The sequence below is a fragment of the Bos indicus x Bos taurus genome, chromosome 21, assembly GCF_003369695.1.
Source record: "Bos indicus x Bos taurus breed Angus x Brahman F1 hybrid chromosome 21, Bos_hybrid_MaternalHap_v2.0, whole genome shotgun sequence".
Classification (NCBI taxonomy): domain Eukaryota; kingdom Metazoa; phylum Chordata; class Mammalia; order Artiodactyla; family Bovidae; genus Bos; species Bos indicus x Bos taurus.
This window is the reverse complement of record NC_040096.1, coordinates 41,517,308-41,533,758: the sequence shown is the minus strand read 5'-3', so window position 1 is coordinate 41,533,758 and position 16,451 is coordinate 41,517,308. Positions and strand designations below refer to the sequence as shown.

General features: G+C 36.4%; 1 protein-coding gene across 4 annotated transcripts in view; it reads left to right on the top strand.

The window, feature by feature from the left end:
* Positions 1 to 16,451, top strand: part of STRN3 (striatin 3) — a 107,460-nt gene that overhangs the window by 42,222 nt on the left and 48,787 nt on the right. For all 4 annotated transcript variants that reach the window (XM_027521396.1, XM_027521400.1, XM_027521398.1 and 1 more), the window contains exons 2-5: positions 4,720 to 4,823; positions 5,312 to 5,385; positions 12,698 to 12,779; positions 16,072 to 16,245. In XM_027521396.1, coding sequence (XP_027377197.1) covers positions 4,720 to 4,823; positions 5,312 to 5,385; positions 12,698 to 12,779; positions 16,072 to 16,245 — 434 coding nt within the window. The remainder of the gene's footprint in view (positions 1 to 4,719; positions 4,824 to 5,311; positions 5,386 to 12,697; positions 12,780 to 16,071; positions 16,246 to 16,451) is intronic.

Here is a 16,451-nt window from a genome sequence, read left to right as displayed (position 1 = left end):
TTTTCATAGCTTTCCATGATCCTCTCAGTTCATTTCAGTTGCTCAATCGTATCCAACTCTTGGCAACCCCATGAATTGCAGCACGCCAGGCTTCCCTGTCCATCACCAACTCCCGGAGTTCACTCAAATTCATGTCCATCGAGTCGGTGATGCCATCCATCTCATCCTCTGTCATCCCCTTCTCCTCTTGACCCCAGTCCCTCCCAGCATCAGAGTTTTTTCCAATGAGTCAACTCTTCGCATGAGGTGGCCAAAGTACTGGAGTTTCAGCTTTAGCATCAGTCCTTCCAATGAACACCCAGGACTGATCTCCTTTAGAATGAACTGGTTGGATCTCCTTGCAGTCCAAGGGACTCTCAAGAGTCTTCTCCAACACCAGAGTTCAAAAGCATCAATTCTTCGGCGCTCAGCTTTCTTCACAGTCCAACTCTCAGATCCATACATGACCACTGGAAAAACCACAGCCTTGAGTAGACTGGACCTTTGTTGACAAAGTAAATCTCTGCTTTTTAATATGTTATCTAAGTTGGTCATAACTTTCCTTCCAAGGAGTAAGGGTCTTTTAATTTCATGGCTGCAGTCACCATCTGCAGTGATTTTGGAGCCCCCAAAATAAAGTCTGCCATTGTTTCCACTGTTTCCCCATCTATTTGCCATGAAGTGATGGGACTGGATGCCATGATCTTCGTTTTCTGAATGTTGAGCTTTAAGCCAACTTTTTCACTCTCCTCTTTCACTTTCATCAGGAGGGTTTTTAGTTCCTCTTCACTTTGTGCCATAAGGGTGGTGTCATCTGCATATCTGAGGTTATTGAGATTTCTCCCGGCAGTCTTGATTCCAGCTTATGCTTCTTCCAGCCCAGCGTTTCTCATGATGTACTCTGCATAGAAGTTAAATAAGCAGGGTGACAATATGCTGCCTTGATGTACTCCTTTTCCTATTTGGAACCAGTCTGTTGTTCCATGTCCAGTTCTAACTGTTGCTTCCTGACCTGCATGTAGGTTTCTCAAGAGGCAGGTCAGGTGGTCTGGTATGCCCATCTCTTTCAGAATTTTCCACAGTTTCTTGTGATCCACACAGTCAAAGGCTTTGGCTAAGTCAGTAAAGCAGAAATAGATGTTTTTCTGGAACTCTCTTGCTTTTTCCATGATCCAGCGGATGTTGGCAATTTGATCTCTGGTTCCTCTGCCTTTTCTAAAACCAGCTTGAACATCTGGAAGTTCACGGTTCATGTACTGCTGAAGCCTGGCTTGGAGAATTTTGAGCATTACTTTACTAGCGTGTGAGATGAGTGCAATTGTGCAGTAGTTTGGGCATTCTTTTGGCATTGCCTTTCTTTGGGATTGGAATGAAAACTGCCCTTTTCCAGTCCTGTGGCCACTGCTGAGTTTTCCAAATTTGCTGGCATTTTGAGTGCAGCACTTTCACAGCATCATCTTTCAGGATTTGAAATAGCTCAACTGGAATTCCATCACCTCCACTAGCTTTGTTTGTAGTGATGCTGTCTAAGGCCCACTTGACTTCACATTCCAGGATGTCTGGCTGTAGGTGAGTGAGTGATGATCACACGATCGTGATTATCTTGGTTGTGAAGATTTTTTTTGTACAGTTTTTCTGTGTATTCTTGCCACCTCTTAATATCTTCTGCTTCTGTTAGGTCCATACCATTTCTGTCCTTTATCAAGCCCATCTTTGCATGAAATGTCCCCTTGGTATCTCTAATTTTCTTGAAGAGATCTCTAGCCTTTACCATTCTATTGTTTTCCTCTATTTCTTTGCATTGATCCTTTACCAAATGCCAAATCTGTTATTTAATTGGTCCTTATTATCACTATAAGACATAATATTTACCTTTTTAGTCTGTTAAAATTGTAAGGTCAGTTCCAATAGTGATGTCTTTTCCATTGTTAATCTGTTTTTTTACCCCCCTCTTCAGGTTTTTTGAATTAAACTGTGTCCTTTAAGGTTTCTAAATTTTAATGAATTCTTACCATTTTGTTGTCTTATGTCTTTGTAAATTATCCCCTTTTAGCTCCTGTCCAGAAACTGCTTCTGTGTTCCTGTTTTTTTACATAATTTGTGCTTCTTTGTTTCATTTATTAGATTCTCTAGGTTTGAATGTTTTTTTAATACCAAAATTCCAAAAAAGATTTTTTAAAGTTTGCAGTGCCTTTTTCAACCTGAAAATCTCCAGTAACTCCTTATTAAGAAGCAGAATAAATTTATTATGAACTCTTTCATCATCTTCTGGTGCTAACTGTAAAATACTTCTGAGATCTAGAATTTGGAGTCACGTATAGTACGTGATTCATGGTTTTGGTTTTTTTTTTTTGTCTTAAGCCAATTCAGAAGAAAACCCTCAATCAGAAATTCTTGATTCTGTATAATGAAATTGACATATTTTACCTTTGCTTCACAGCTTAAGAGAGTCAGAAGTTCTTCTTTTCTCTTATGGATCTTAGACTATTATTAGGTTTTGAATCTTTATCATTCTCCTAGATCTTTATTTTTGTTTTGAAACTTGCATTTAGACTATGTTATATAGCTGTGTATCATTTTCAGGTCTTCTGGAGTTGTGGATGATTTTACTTAATTTTCCCAAACTTAATGTGTTAAATCATCCAGATGAATTCATTTGTTCTGATTCCATGTTCACTGAAACTTAAAAAAAACTTTTTAAATTAACCATAATTTAGGTTATTGAGTAGCTTACTTTCTCTTAATGAAGAAATACATCTATGGGTCATCTCAGCAAAATGATGAAAATTAATTTTATTGCACACATGTTTATAACAGGAAATACCTCATTCAGATGCCAGTCTTCTAAAACATATCACTCTTTAACGTGGGTAAATAAAGGAGGTTGACATTCTGGGAACGGCCAGAAAAAGATGGAGATTTGTCTAAGGAAATAAGGCAATTAAAAGGAAAAAAAAATTCACTGTAGACAAATGACAGTAGAATGTAATGATGTTGTTGAACATATGACTTCAGTTGTTAGATTGGTGCGAGAAGTAATTGCAGAAAATAATTGCTGTTTTGCATTCTTGAACTATACCATTGATATTGGAATACATTCTTAAATGTGATTATATTAGACATCATTTTAATGCACATTTTTTTCTTATTAATGACTCATTACTTGTTATATGTATTTTAGACTAGGGAATTGATGTTAGACAAAAAGCAAATTTGAATAATTTTCTTATTCACGTTCACAATGAGTTGTAACGCAGTGGAGACAGCTCACATCATCATCATTGCATTTGGCCCAGAAACTGCTGATGAAGGTATAGTGCAGGGGTGGGACAAGAAGCTTTGCAAAGGAGACTAGAGCCTTGAAAATAAGGGGTGCAGTGGCTGGCCATTGAAAGTTGACAAGACCTACTGAGAGGATCATCAAAGCTGATTCTTTTACAACTACGCAAGATGTTGTTGAAGAACTCAGTGTCAACCATTCTACAGTCATTCAAAATTTGAAGCAAATTGGAAAAGTGAAAAACCTTGATAAATGGCTTCCTCATCTGTTAACCAGAAATTTTAAAAATTGTCCTTTTGAAGTGTTGTCTTCTCTTCTTCTACTCAACAACAGCAAACCATTTCTTAATTGGATTATGACCTGTGATGAAAAGTGATTTTGTACAACAGCTGCCAACAGTCACCTCAGTGGCTGAATCAAGAAGCAGCTCCAAAGCACTTCCCAGAGCCAAACTTGAACCAAAAAAAAGATCATGTCACTGTTGGTGGTCTGCTGACCGTCTGGTCCACAACAGCTTTCTGAATCCCAGTGAAACCATTACATTTGAGAAATACGCTCAGCAAATTGATGAGCTGCCTAGAAATCTGCATCACCTACAGCCAGCATTGGTCAGGAGAAAGGGCCCGGTTCTTCTCCACAACAATGCCTGATCACATGTCACACAGCCCACGCTTCAAAAGTTCAATGTGAAGTTTTGGCTCATTCACCTGATCTCTTGCCAACCAACTACCACTTCTTAAAGCATCTTGACAACTTTTTGTAGAAAAAATGCTTCTACAACCAGCAGGATGCAAATTGCTTTCCAAGAGTTTGTTGAATCTTGAAGCTCAGGATTTTATGGTACAGGAATAAACAAACATCTGTCATTTGCAAAAATGTGTTGATTGTAATGGTTCCTATTTTGGTTAATGAAGATGTGTTTGAGCCTAGTTGTAATGATTTTAAATTCTGGGTCCAAAGCTGCAATTACTTGTTCACCAACCTAATACTTGTGATACTTTGGATAATTGTTTCAAGAGTTGAAACCTTTTGAAGTGTGGTGGTCAGAAAGGGGAAGATTATAAATTTTTAAATGTTTCATGAAAGAAATGTTTTTGAGATAATATGACTTTTTAAAACAACCAATATATAATTTGAGGAAAAACGTGACTATGATAACTTTGTTCTTTGTAACTTGTTTGTTAGGAATTAGGTGTAATTTTTACATATAAAATTTCCTTTTAAAATTATGTGAAAATTGTTAGTAGTAGAGACCATAAGGATTATATGTAAATAGCTAATTTGTAGTTATCTTTATTTTAAAGTGACTATTTTCTAACACAGAAAGTTTGATCAACTACTATGAGTTTTAAGTCTTGCTATAATGAATAAAAGTGCAGAATTTTATGTTTATTGCTTTCCTTTTTTCAATTTCCTGTATAGTTAAAAAGTAAAAATAAATGAACTTTTTATATTTTTAGGCTCGGATAGCATTTTTGCAAGGAGAAAGAAAAGGTCAAGAAAACTTGAAGAAGGATTTAGTAAGAAGAATAAAGATGTTAGAGTATGCATTAAAACAAGAAAGGTAGGTGTCCCTTATTTTCTTGTATGAATAAAATAAAAGTAGAACAATATTATTCTCACATGTTATTGTACAGTGTATTTGAAAACTGTCTGAAAGACACAAAGATTTGCCCAAAATACAGGATGATATTTTGATTCGATCCTTATATGGCAAAAGAAAAAAGATTAAAATCTTTAAATTGAAGTAATATTTTTTATTGTAGAGTCTAAGTTTCGGGGGTTTTTTGCTTTTTTTGGTAAACAAATTAGGAAAAATTTATCTTTACTTGGGTGTGTATCTTATTTGGATAATTTATCTTTTTTTTTTTTCTTGTACATGCAGTATATTTTTTCCCTCTAACTTCTTTTGCAACTAAAGTTTAAAGAAACTGACATCCATATGCTTTTTTAAATTTGTCATTTAAGAAATATATACCAGTAGTTATTAAACTGTGTAGAAAGGAAAATAAAACTTTTTTTTCTTTAAATAATTTATTATTAAATTTTCAGGGCAAAATATCACAAATTAAAATATGGCACAGAACTGAACCAAGGTGACTTGAAAATGCCAACCTTTGAATCAGGTAAACTTGATTCTTCTGTTAATCTCTGCCCTTCATCCCCTCCATTCTAGAAAAACTGGTTTAAGCTCACTTTTGGTAACAGACATGTTCTCTTTACCTCCATTTTGCTTTGATAGCATTGGTTACTTAGATAACTATTATAATGCTTTCTAGAATTTGAGGGAAAATAATAGTAAAAGTTAGTTTCATCTACCTCCTCATCAATCCTGAGGTTGTCTTATTTTTCTTGTTTTGAAACCTGTGTAAAACTAGGTGTATTTTTGGTCACAATTAGAAGTGAAAGGGAATGCGTAACTCTCTGTACACCTATAGGCAATTTTTGTTTGATTCTACTTAAGCTTGTGTATGTTAGTTGCTCAGTTGTGTCCGACTCTTTGAGACCCCATGGACTGTGGCCCACCACATTCCTCTGTCCATAGAATTTTCTAGGCAAGAATACCGGAGTGGATTGCTCTTCCCTTCTCCAGGGGATGATCCCAACCCAGGAATCGAACTCTCATCTCCTGCATTGTAGGCAGATTCTTCACTGTCTGAGCCATCAGGAAACCCCTACATAAACTTAATTTTGTACTATTAAAAAGTTAACTTTTTTTTTCCTAGAGATGCTATGATTAACTCAGTTTAGTCCTAAAGAAATTGGAAATTTGAATTTGGGAACTATGGAGGCAGCCAGATAAAGATAACGGGAAGGAAAACGTTTTCTCCAGTTGACCTTGCTCTTTACTAAAATAGTGTAAGAGTAGAATGTGATGAACAATTATGCAGGGAAGAGAAAAGCTGGATATAAGAAAAGGCTAACAGTTCAGTGTTAATTTTAGGGTTCCCTATGATTACAATTTGAGTAGACTAAAAGTTTAATAAGGAACAAATATTTTGATTTATATAATATTGGGGAATACTTTCTGATATATATAGAGAGAGCCCATTTATATATGCATTTTGCTAGTGCAAGCAAACTGAATTCTATACTGTTCTTGGCTGCTGGTTACTAAGATAAGGAAAAAATATGTCTTCATTTGAATATACAAATTTTCTTCTTCTGTAGCTGCCTTGTTGTTGTTTAGTCACTCAGTCATATCCAAGTCTTTTGTGACACCGTGGATTGAGCCCACCAGGCTCTTCTGCCCGTGGGATTTCCCAGGCAAGAATATTGGAGTGGGTTGCCATTTCCTACTCCAGAGGATCTTCCTGACCCAGAGGTCAGACCTGCATATTCTGTAAGTCTCCTGCATTGTAGGTGGATTCTTTATCACTGAGCCACCAGGAAAATTATAGTTGCTTTCATACCTAATGAAGTTAAAGCATATTTAATAAGGAAAATAAGAAAAGTATGAATTTTTATTTTTACAGTTAAATGTTAGATTTGTAAAAATTTAGCTTATTATCTTTTACTTTAATATTAAGTACTTAAAAAAACTTGGCTGAAACACCCTATATGTATAATCTGTAGTTGATTTATTTTTAGGTCTTCTCCACTTACAAGTTTTAGCACCACACTGTATCTTCCTGTCTTCCCTGATGGCTCAGATAGTAAAGAACTTGCCTGCAGTGCAGTCAACCCAAGTTCAGTCCCTGGGTTGGGAAGATCCCCTGGAGAAGGGAATGGCAACCTAGTCCAGTACTGTTGGAGAATTCCATGGACAGAGGAGCCTGGCAGGCTATATATAGTTCATGGGGTCACAGAATCAGACACAATTGAGTGACTAACAGAGACACACACACTCATTTTCCTAGTTGTTGTCATATATAAAATTAAGAGAGCAAGATAGTAGTGGCATGGATTTCCTTTGATCTAGCTTTTAAGTGGTTATGAAGACTCACTGATGAGTCAGGGACAAGATTACGTCTTCCTTGGAAAAGCAACAGTAAGTGATATAAGATGTAAAACCTGTATATTTTCAGTAATACTTTCTTTACTATAGCAGTCCTCCATAGTTTGAGGGAGTATAGTGGTTCAGGACAGAGGAAACCTGATGCCTTCATAGCTTTCCTTTAATTCATTTTTTTTCTAATATGGCTAGAGTAGTCAGAAAATAAGCAGTCACTTTGTTTTGTTTTGCCTGTTCTGTGTTGTGTGGCTTGCAGGATTAGTTCCCCAACCAGGTATTGATCCTGGGCCCTGGCAGTGGAAGCGCTGAGTCCTAGCCAATTCCCTGGACTGCCAGGAAATCCCCTGCTTCCTATAACTTGGGGCCTGTTCTCCTCACTTGGTCTGTGTAAATGTGAAGAGGCTAGTTGCAGCCCCATTGTTCCTAGAGCTAGAATCACAGTTGGCTAACTGGTTTTGGTGCAAGTTTGTATGAAGTCAAGTCATTAGCAGATAATCTCTCCTGCCCACAGCAGATATAGGATAAAGACACATCTGTTTTTATCTGTATAAAGTGAAAGTGGCTCAGTCGTGTCTGACTCTCTGCAACCCCATGGACTATACAGTCCATAGAATTCTCCCGGCCAGAATACTAGAGTGGGTAGCCTTTCCCTTCTGTAGGGGACCTCCCAATGTAAACTTAACTATTAAAGCTTCCTTAAATTGAAGAATAAAATAGCATCCAAGTATTTTATTTATAGGAGCCACAATGATAACGAATTATTTTTACTGATGTAGAAAAGCTACTCGGGATGTTTAGTGGAAGACAGACAAAGGAATGGGCAAAAATACACCATGCCAACAACAGGACAAAATTCTTTATGTCAAAGTATATAGATAGAGATAAACATTGAATCAGTATTGCCTTTTTTATACTTAAAGTGTTAAAGGAAGATGTACAAAATATTGTTTTGAAAGAAGTACAAGATGTGTGTGTTTTTATACACTTGTCCAAGTAATACCAATACATATATCCTAAACTTAACCCTATAAAAGAATGTATCCAGTTCTGTAAAGAACTCCTATTTCCCTCCATTTTGGGGAAAAATCTACAACAGTAGAAATAGGGACAAAATACTTGAAAAGTCACTAGTAAAAGAAATGGCCAGTAAGTATATGAAATGATGCTCAAATGTATTAGTTATTGAGGAAATGCAACTTAAAACCACAATACATTACCTATCACAATGGTGAAAGGAGAAAAAATGTCTTTTTTTTTTTCAGTGTTGCTGAGGGTGTGGATCAGCCAGGAATTTTGCACCTACGGGTATTGGAATTCTAAATTGATAAAACTGCTCTGAAAGTGATGTCAATACAAATTGCCCCCACTATCCAAAAGTAGAACATTCCCATTCATAAGCCAAGGTGACACAAGGCAAAGGTGTAATTTGCCTTTGGACACATCTTGCTAATGGTGCACAAAATAAATGAAGATAAAGCACAGATGTGGGGCTCAATATGGAGCTTGGTGGTGCCTCTCTTGCTGCTTGGGTGCGTGCTGCCATTTTACAACAGCTCACTGCAAAACAAATGCTGAAGAGGCTGTTTTTCTTTCTAACCTTTTTTCATAAAAAGTGAAAAAGGTCTCTGAATTTTTTTTTTTTTTTTCAGTTAGGCTAGTGAAAACAGGTATTACATGCAGGTCTTTCAAAAAAGTGATGTGAGAGCTTTGCTGGTGGTCTAGTTGGTTGAGAATCTGCCTGCCAATGCGCAGGGGTCATGGGTTCCATCCCTGGTCTGGGAAATTAGCACGTGCTGCACAGCCACTGAGCCCGTGTGCCACAATTACTGAGCCCCCACACTGCAACTACTGAAACCCATGCGCCTGTGGCCTGTGTTCTGCAACAAGAGAAGCCCGAGCACCACAGTGAAGAGTAGCCCCCACTCGCTGCAACTGGAGAGAGCCTGTCCATGTACAGTGATGAAGACCCCCGCACAACCAGAAGTAAATCTTTAAACAAGAAAAAAGTGAAGTGACATAAAGCTTTGAAAAGTGGAAGATAAAACTATTGCTAAAGGGAACACAAGCATGTCCTGTGGTACAGTAATTCCACTCCTTGAAATATTCATCACAAGGCTTGTGTAAGAATGTTCGTAGTATTATTACTTTTAATAGTAAAAAGCTAGAAACAACTCATGTTCTCTATTGATAGGATAGATAAGTATATTGTGGTATTTTATTGTAAGAAAATGTTATTTAGCAAGAAAAGTAAATAAATTATAATCAAACTGATGGTTAAATAGTATCACTGACTCAGTGGACATGAATTTGAGCAAATTCCGGGAGATAATAAAGGATAGGGAAGCCTGCGGTGCTGCAGTCCTTGGAGTTGCAGAGTTGGCCACAACTTAGCTACTGAACAACAACAACAAACCTGACAGCTTCCGCTTTTTCCCCTTCTGTTGGCCATGAAGTGAAGGGACCAGATGCCATGATCTTAGTGTTTTAATGCTGAGTTTCAAGCCAGTTTTTTCACTCTGTTCTTTGACTCTTTAGACCATGTAGTCAAGGCTGTGGTTTTTCCAGTAGTCGTGTACGGATGTGAGAGTTGGACCATAAAGAAGGCTGAGTACTAAAGAATTGATGCTTTTGTGCTGGAGAAGACTCTTGGGCATCTCCCTTGGGTTGCAAGGAGATTAAACCAGTCAGTCCTTGAAGGAAATCAACCCTGAATATTCACTGGAAGAACTGATGCTAAAGCTATAATACTTCGGCCACCTGATGTGAAGAGCTGACTCATTGTAAAAGATCTGACTCATTGTAAAAGACCCTGATGCTAGGAAAGATTGAAGTTAAAAGACGAAAGGGGAGTATGAGATGGTTAGATAGCATCACTGACGCAGTGGACATGAATTTGAGCAAATTCTGGGAGATAGTGGAGAATGGAGGCGTGCTGCAGTCAATGGAGTTGCAAAGAGTTGGACAGGACTTAGCAAATGAACAGCAAACTTGACAACATGAGTGGGTCACATAAAATTTTGAAAATTGATATAAATGGTTTCATATATATCAAATTCAAAAGTTAACCTGTGCTGAGAAACCAGGGTAGTGTTGATACTTTCTAAGGAGTATATAGTGAGTTGGAAAAGGGCATGATGAAAGTTTTCTAGGGTGCTGAGGCTGTATATTGTCACCCTGCTTATTTAACTTATATGCAGAGTACATCATGAGAAACGCTGGACTGGAAGAAGCACAAGCTGGAATCAAGATTGCCAGGAGAAATATCAATAACCTCAGATATGCAGATGACACCACCCTTATGGCAGAAAGTGAAGAGGAACTCAAAAGCCTCTTGATGAAAGTGAAAGAGGACAGTGAAAAAGTTGGCTTAAAGCTCAACATTCAGAAAAGAAAGATCATGGCATCTGGTCCCATCACTTCATGGGAAATAGATGGGGAAACAGTGGAAACAGTGTCAGACTTTATTTTTCTGGGCTCCAAAATCACTGCAGATGGTGACTGCAGCCATGAAATTAAAAGACGCTTACTCCTTGGAAGGAAAGTTATGACCAACGTAGATGACATATTAAAAAGCAGAGACTTTACTTTGCCAACAAAGGTCCATCTAGTCAAGGCTATGGTTTTTCCAGTGGTCATGTATGGATGTGAGAACTCTTGAGAGTCCCTTGGACTGCAAGGAGATCCAACCAGTCCATTCTAAACGAGATCAGTCCTGGGATTTCTTTGGAAGGAGTGATGCTGAAGCTGAAACTCCAGTACTTTGGCCACCTCATGCAAAGAGTTGACTCATTGGAAAAGACTCTGATGCTGGGAGGGATTGGGGTCAGGAGGAGAAGAGGACACCAGAGGATGAGATGGCTGAATGGCATCACCGACTCGATGGACATGAGTTTGAGTGAACTCTGGGAGTTGGTGATGGACAGGGAGGCCTGGCGTGCTGTGATTCATGGGGTCACAAAGACATGACTGGACTGAACTGAACTGATGGTGTTTGTTTTTTAATCGCCATACTGGTTACATGGGTGTGTTCAAAATTCATTGAACTGTATATGCTTAAGTGTACTTCAAGAATATCCTTTAGCAACAGTGAAAACTGGAGCCAAATTTCAACATCAAGGGACTGGTTAAATAGGTATATACTTTCTATAGAATATTATATAATTATGTGGTGTTAATCTATATTTATTGGGATACAGTGTTGAAGTCTATTAAGTGTTAAAAGCAGCTTGTAGTGCAGTTCAGGTCACACTTTTTTTTTAATTTAAGGAGAGGAGAAGCTCACCTATGTTATCTTCAGATGGAAAATATGGAATAAGAAAATCTCAAATATTAACACTCTCAGTGCTGGGATTTGGGTCAATTACATTCTTTTTTAAAATGTATTCTTTTGGCCAATGATTTTATGTTATACGTGATTTAAAAATAAAATGGTATAAGTAGGAAAAAGTCATAAAAAATGGGGGCTATAATAAGGAGATAATTCTAGAAATTATAGATATTTCTGCATATAGGGGAAGAATGAGAAGATACTAATAATGAATTGTTAGGGCTAGAGAAGTTATGCCTTCAAAGAATATTTGAATTCCTGCCAATAGCTATTTGTTCACATGACTCTGAGGAGTCGAGGAGACTAATGACAGTAAGCCATGGTAAGATTTTTTAACATTCACTGTGAGTGCTTGTCGTGTATGGCCCTATTTTCTTGCTTTATCTTCATTTTTATAATGGGAAATTACAGGAAAATATTTCTATATCATTAGTGCCAATGAAGTTTTAAGAACCACTCTGGAGATACTTGTTGAGAAGTTAACTCATCTGAAGTTAAACTGTTCATTAAACTCTTTTTTAATGTATACACTTGGTTACCTGAGAATAAAATATGACTTTTTACATATAGTAAAAATGTTTTCTGGTTTAACTTTTAGTTCTAAAAATGAAATTGACTGTATTGAGTCTTGTATATAGACTTAGCATCTACTGATACAAACTCTAAGTTATTCATTTTATATATATATATGTATATACACACACACACACACACATATACATACACATATACACACACACACACACACACACACACGCCCCTAATTTCTTAACAGTGTTGATTTATGTAAATAGTAAATATTTTTAATTTCAGAAGCATTCAAATCAGAATTCTGGTAGTTAAAAAATTGATTTTAATAATATTTCAAATCCTGGGCTTTTGTTTTTTTAATTTCTTATAGTAATAGTTAATATACACTTGGCTTTTCCCAATTTTAAAACAACGAGAATGGTGCTTAAGTGTTTGGGCTGTCAGGATAAACACTTAAAACGAATAACCCACAGTAGACACTCAAGAAAAGTTAATTTTCTTATATCCTTTGTAAAATATTTTGCTATATTTTTGTGGGACTTTATGATAACTTCGGCAGCATTATCAGGAGTTGAAGTAACATGTATGAAACTTGTCTTGTTTTGTTGTTGTTATTAATTTTTAGAAGAAACCAAAGACACAGAGGCTCCCACAGCACCTCAAAATAGCCAGTTAACGTGGAAGCAAGGCAGACAACTGTTAAGACAGTGAGTAATGGTTCATTTTTAGCTTTAAGGATTTAGGTATGAAAGTGTTTACTTAGTCACTTGGCAAGTGAAAATTATTTAATGATAGTGAGACAATGTGTATAGCTCTCATATTTTTTCTTTTTTGTTTTGTTAGATTTTGAATCTTTTTTAAAGTTTGCATCCTCTGAATGTTTCTTTAAACAATTCTCAGAATGATCTTATTTTCTTATTTGTGGAATAGAATGTCAGAAACAATAGGGGATTCATACTCACACAACTCATTCCTGTCACTGCAAAATTCACATATTTGGTTTTAAGTGAGATTGTGACTGGTTTAGAGAAGGAATTTAACTTGTTGTCAGAAACTTTTCAGCACTGGCTTGCTTACTAAATTTACTTGAATTTTTGAGGAACATTATTGATGTTTTAATTCTTTGCTCTATTAGAAGTACTTCTGTGGCAAATCTTTTTACTATTTATTAATTAGAATAAATAAAACAAAGATTTATTTGATCTTTTCCCTTGTGTTTTGAAAACTTTGGTACTTGAATGCAACTGAAATCTTAGGTAATTTGTAATTATTCACCCTTCTCAACCCTAGGTATCTTTACCTTTGCTTCAGTAACCCAGTAAAGTGTGGTTAGACCCTTGGTCTTATTATAACCTATAACTGTTTTACCTCTGGAATGATCTGACAGTTCATATTCCACTTCTCTTAATCTGGTTCCCCTGTTATTTGCTCTCTGATCTGATCTTGACTGCTTCATTTTCCATATCTCCTCTACCAGTCGTTGGTTTGATTTTGTTTTTTTCTTGTGGTAGGGTTTTTTGTTTCTTTTTGTTACTTCGTTAGCTCCTACTTTGACCCCATGATCCTTTACCCTTTTGCCAGTACCCTTAGCTTTCTTGCTGTCCACTCATTACCCCTCTTCATCCCACCAGTCATTTTACTATACCTACCTGCAGGATTTCAGCCCTAGTTCAGTCATACTATCTGTTGGATCTGTTTCTAATTAATTCTTGGAGAAAAATCATAGAATTGTGTGAATGCCATTACACATGCATGGTTTTCTGTCCACACATTTCATAGAGCCTTTTTCCATATCCCTTGTCATCTCTTGCTCCTGTTGCCCTCAGTTTGCCCTCCTAAACTTGCACTGCATCTCAACCCATTGTTCCTTACTCTCATTAGAGCACCTTAGGTTCTACTTCATTGAAAGTATGAAGGCTATCAGGTGAGAACTCTTCACTTCTTGCTTTTCTTTCTGTAAATGTATTTAAATCTCATATTTATAATCTCAGTTTCTAATGTTCTATTCAAAGAAATTTTTATCAATCTGAACTCTTGGTGACTAAAATTCAAGTTTTAATAAAAACAGATTATTGCTTGGAAGGATGCTAGGATAAGCTAGCTGAGTTAATGGAAGTGCTGATTAACTAACTAAGAGTCAGGAACACAAGAGCTGGAGCATCACTTGAGGATTTCTCAGGGAGTAGGGCACCCAGGATACTTATCTTAAATTCTTTGGTGTTCTAAAGAATTTGATATCTTAAATTCTTTGGAGCACCCAGGATAATATATCTTAAATTCTTTGGTGTTCTACTCCTCTGTGTATTAGTTTTATTCTTTTCTCCTGAAAACCACTTCTCTCCAGATGACAGAGGATCCCTTGTTTTATTCAGAATACTTTCTGAGGATTAAATTTGTCTTCACTTGATTGAATAACTACCAAGTCAGTTGTTTTTACCTGGTTTGCTTAGGATTTTGATGGCCTCTTAAGACCACATGGTTAGCATGTGGAGGGTTTTTTTTCCCCCAAAGGTGATCACATTTTTTAGAAGAGTTTGACGGCTCTAGGGAAAACAGGTACACAGAATTTCTCTCATAAATGCCTAATCCCATTGTCTGGCTTTATAGTCTATCTCTTCTTAACCTTTCTCTAAAAATAGTTTATGTGAATAGTCTGCCTTGTTCATTTCTCAGCTAGTTTACCATTTTCGAATTTCCCTGAAGCTTCTATCACAAACATATTTATGAGACCCTTTTGTTCATTTGATCCTTTGGAAATACTTGACATAAACTCCTCATTTCTTTTTGAAACTTGGTTTTTCTTACTTTCATGAAATTACTCTTTGCTGTTTTTTTTTAACCCTAATTTCTCATATTCTTTGCTTTAATTTTTCTTTGTGGTTTTCTTACTTTTCCAGTACTTTAGCTGTTTTTGTCCCCAAGCTTTCTGTTTTTATTTGTGCTTTTTCTCTGGGTAACTTCATTTAAATTCATGGCTTCAAATATCACCAAACACTAATGACTCCCAAATCTTTACACCCAGTCCATTCTTTTCTGAGCTTTTGACCTTATCACGGTACCTAATAAATGTTATCACTTTGATAGATACTACATGATTATTTGATGGGTACCCTGTAAAACCAGATTCTGGCCCTTTATTATTCATTTTATTGAATAGAATCACCATTCAGTCATCTTAGCTAGAAACCTGAAAAATTTCCAAAATTCTCATCTTAATTTACTGCTATATTTACTTTTGTAGCAGGTTACTTGGATTTTATCTTATTTTTCTCACATTTTTTTCTCTCTCCAGTTTTAGTTCTTGCTCTGGTAGTGTCCTAACCAGTCTCCCTGTCTTTAACTTTAACTTAAAAATGTTTTGTTATTTTGTCAGTAATATATAAGGCTTCTTTTTAACATCTTCCTTTAGCCTGTCAAATATCAGTACTTTGGTAAGAAATTTTAAAATTTGTCACACAAGCTCATTCATTACCCATTATCTATATTTTAGGTCTCATAGTAGGTCCTTGTTAGGTAACCTGGTTTAGCTAAGAAGGAAAATTTGAAAACCACAGGTCTATAGGACTGCAATGAGATCTTAGATCTTAGAAGGAGAACTGAACCATCCATTAACCTCTCACTAAGAGCTGAGCTTTCAAGGTGGCCTATCATTGTTCAGAGGTTTAGTTCTATTCATCTTTTACAACTTTCTGGATTTTTTTTTTTCTTTTTGGAGTAATATATATAATCGGCTTCTAAAAGGTTTAGAGCTTTTTAGGCCTCAGGATGATTGGCTCTTAATTAGTATTAGCCATCTATATGCTTTCTCAATTAAATTTTGGTTTGTAATCAGCCCTTTTAGAAAAAAAAAAAAAATGAAACTAGCCTATAGAGAAGAAAGGAAAAGTATATTTTAGAGTATTATGGATTTTTCTAAAACCCTTTGATGTAATTTTCATTTAACAAGTTTGCAGGTATTAACAAATTATGGGATTTAATATTTTTATTTTTCTCTTACAGATATCTTCAGGAAGTAGGTTATACAGATACAATATTAGATGTACGATCTCAGCGGGTAAGATCATTACTTGGACTGTCCAATTCAGAACCAAATGGATCAGTAGAGACAAAGAATTTAGAACAGATCCTGAATGGAGGTGAATCTCCTAAGCAAAAAGGACAAGAAATCAAAAGGTATGAACTATACTTATTTGTTGTTGCTCAGTCGCTGAGTTGTGTCCAACTTTTTGCAACTCCATGGATTGCGCTACACCAGGCTTCCCTGTCCTTCACTGTCTCCTGGAGCTTGCTCAAACTCATGTTCTTTGTGTCATTGATGCCATCTGCATTCTCATCCTCTGTTGCCCCCTTCTCCTCCTGCCCTCAATCTTTCCCAGCAT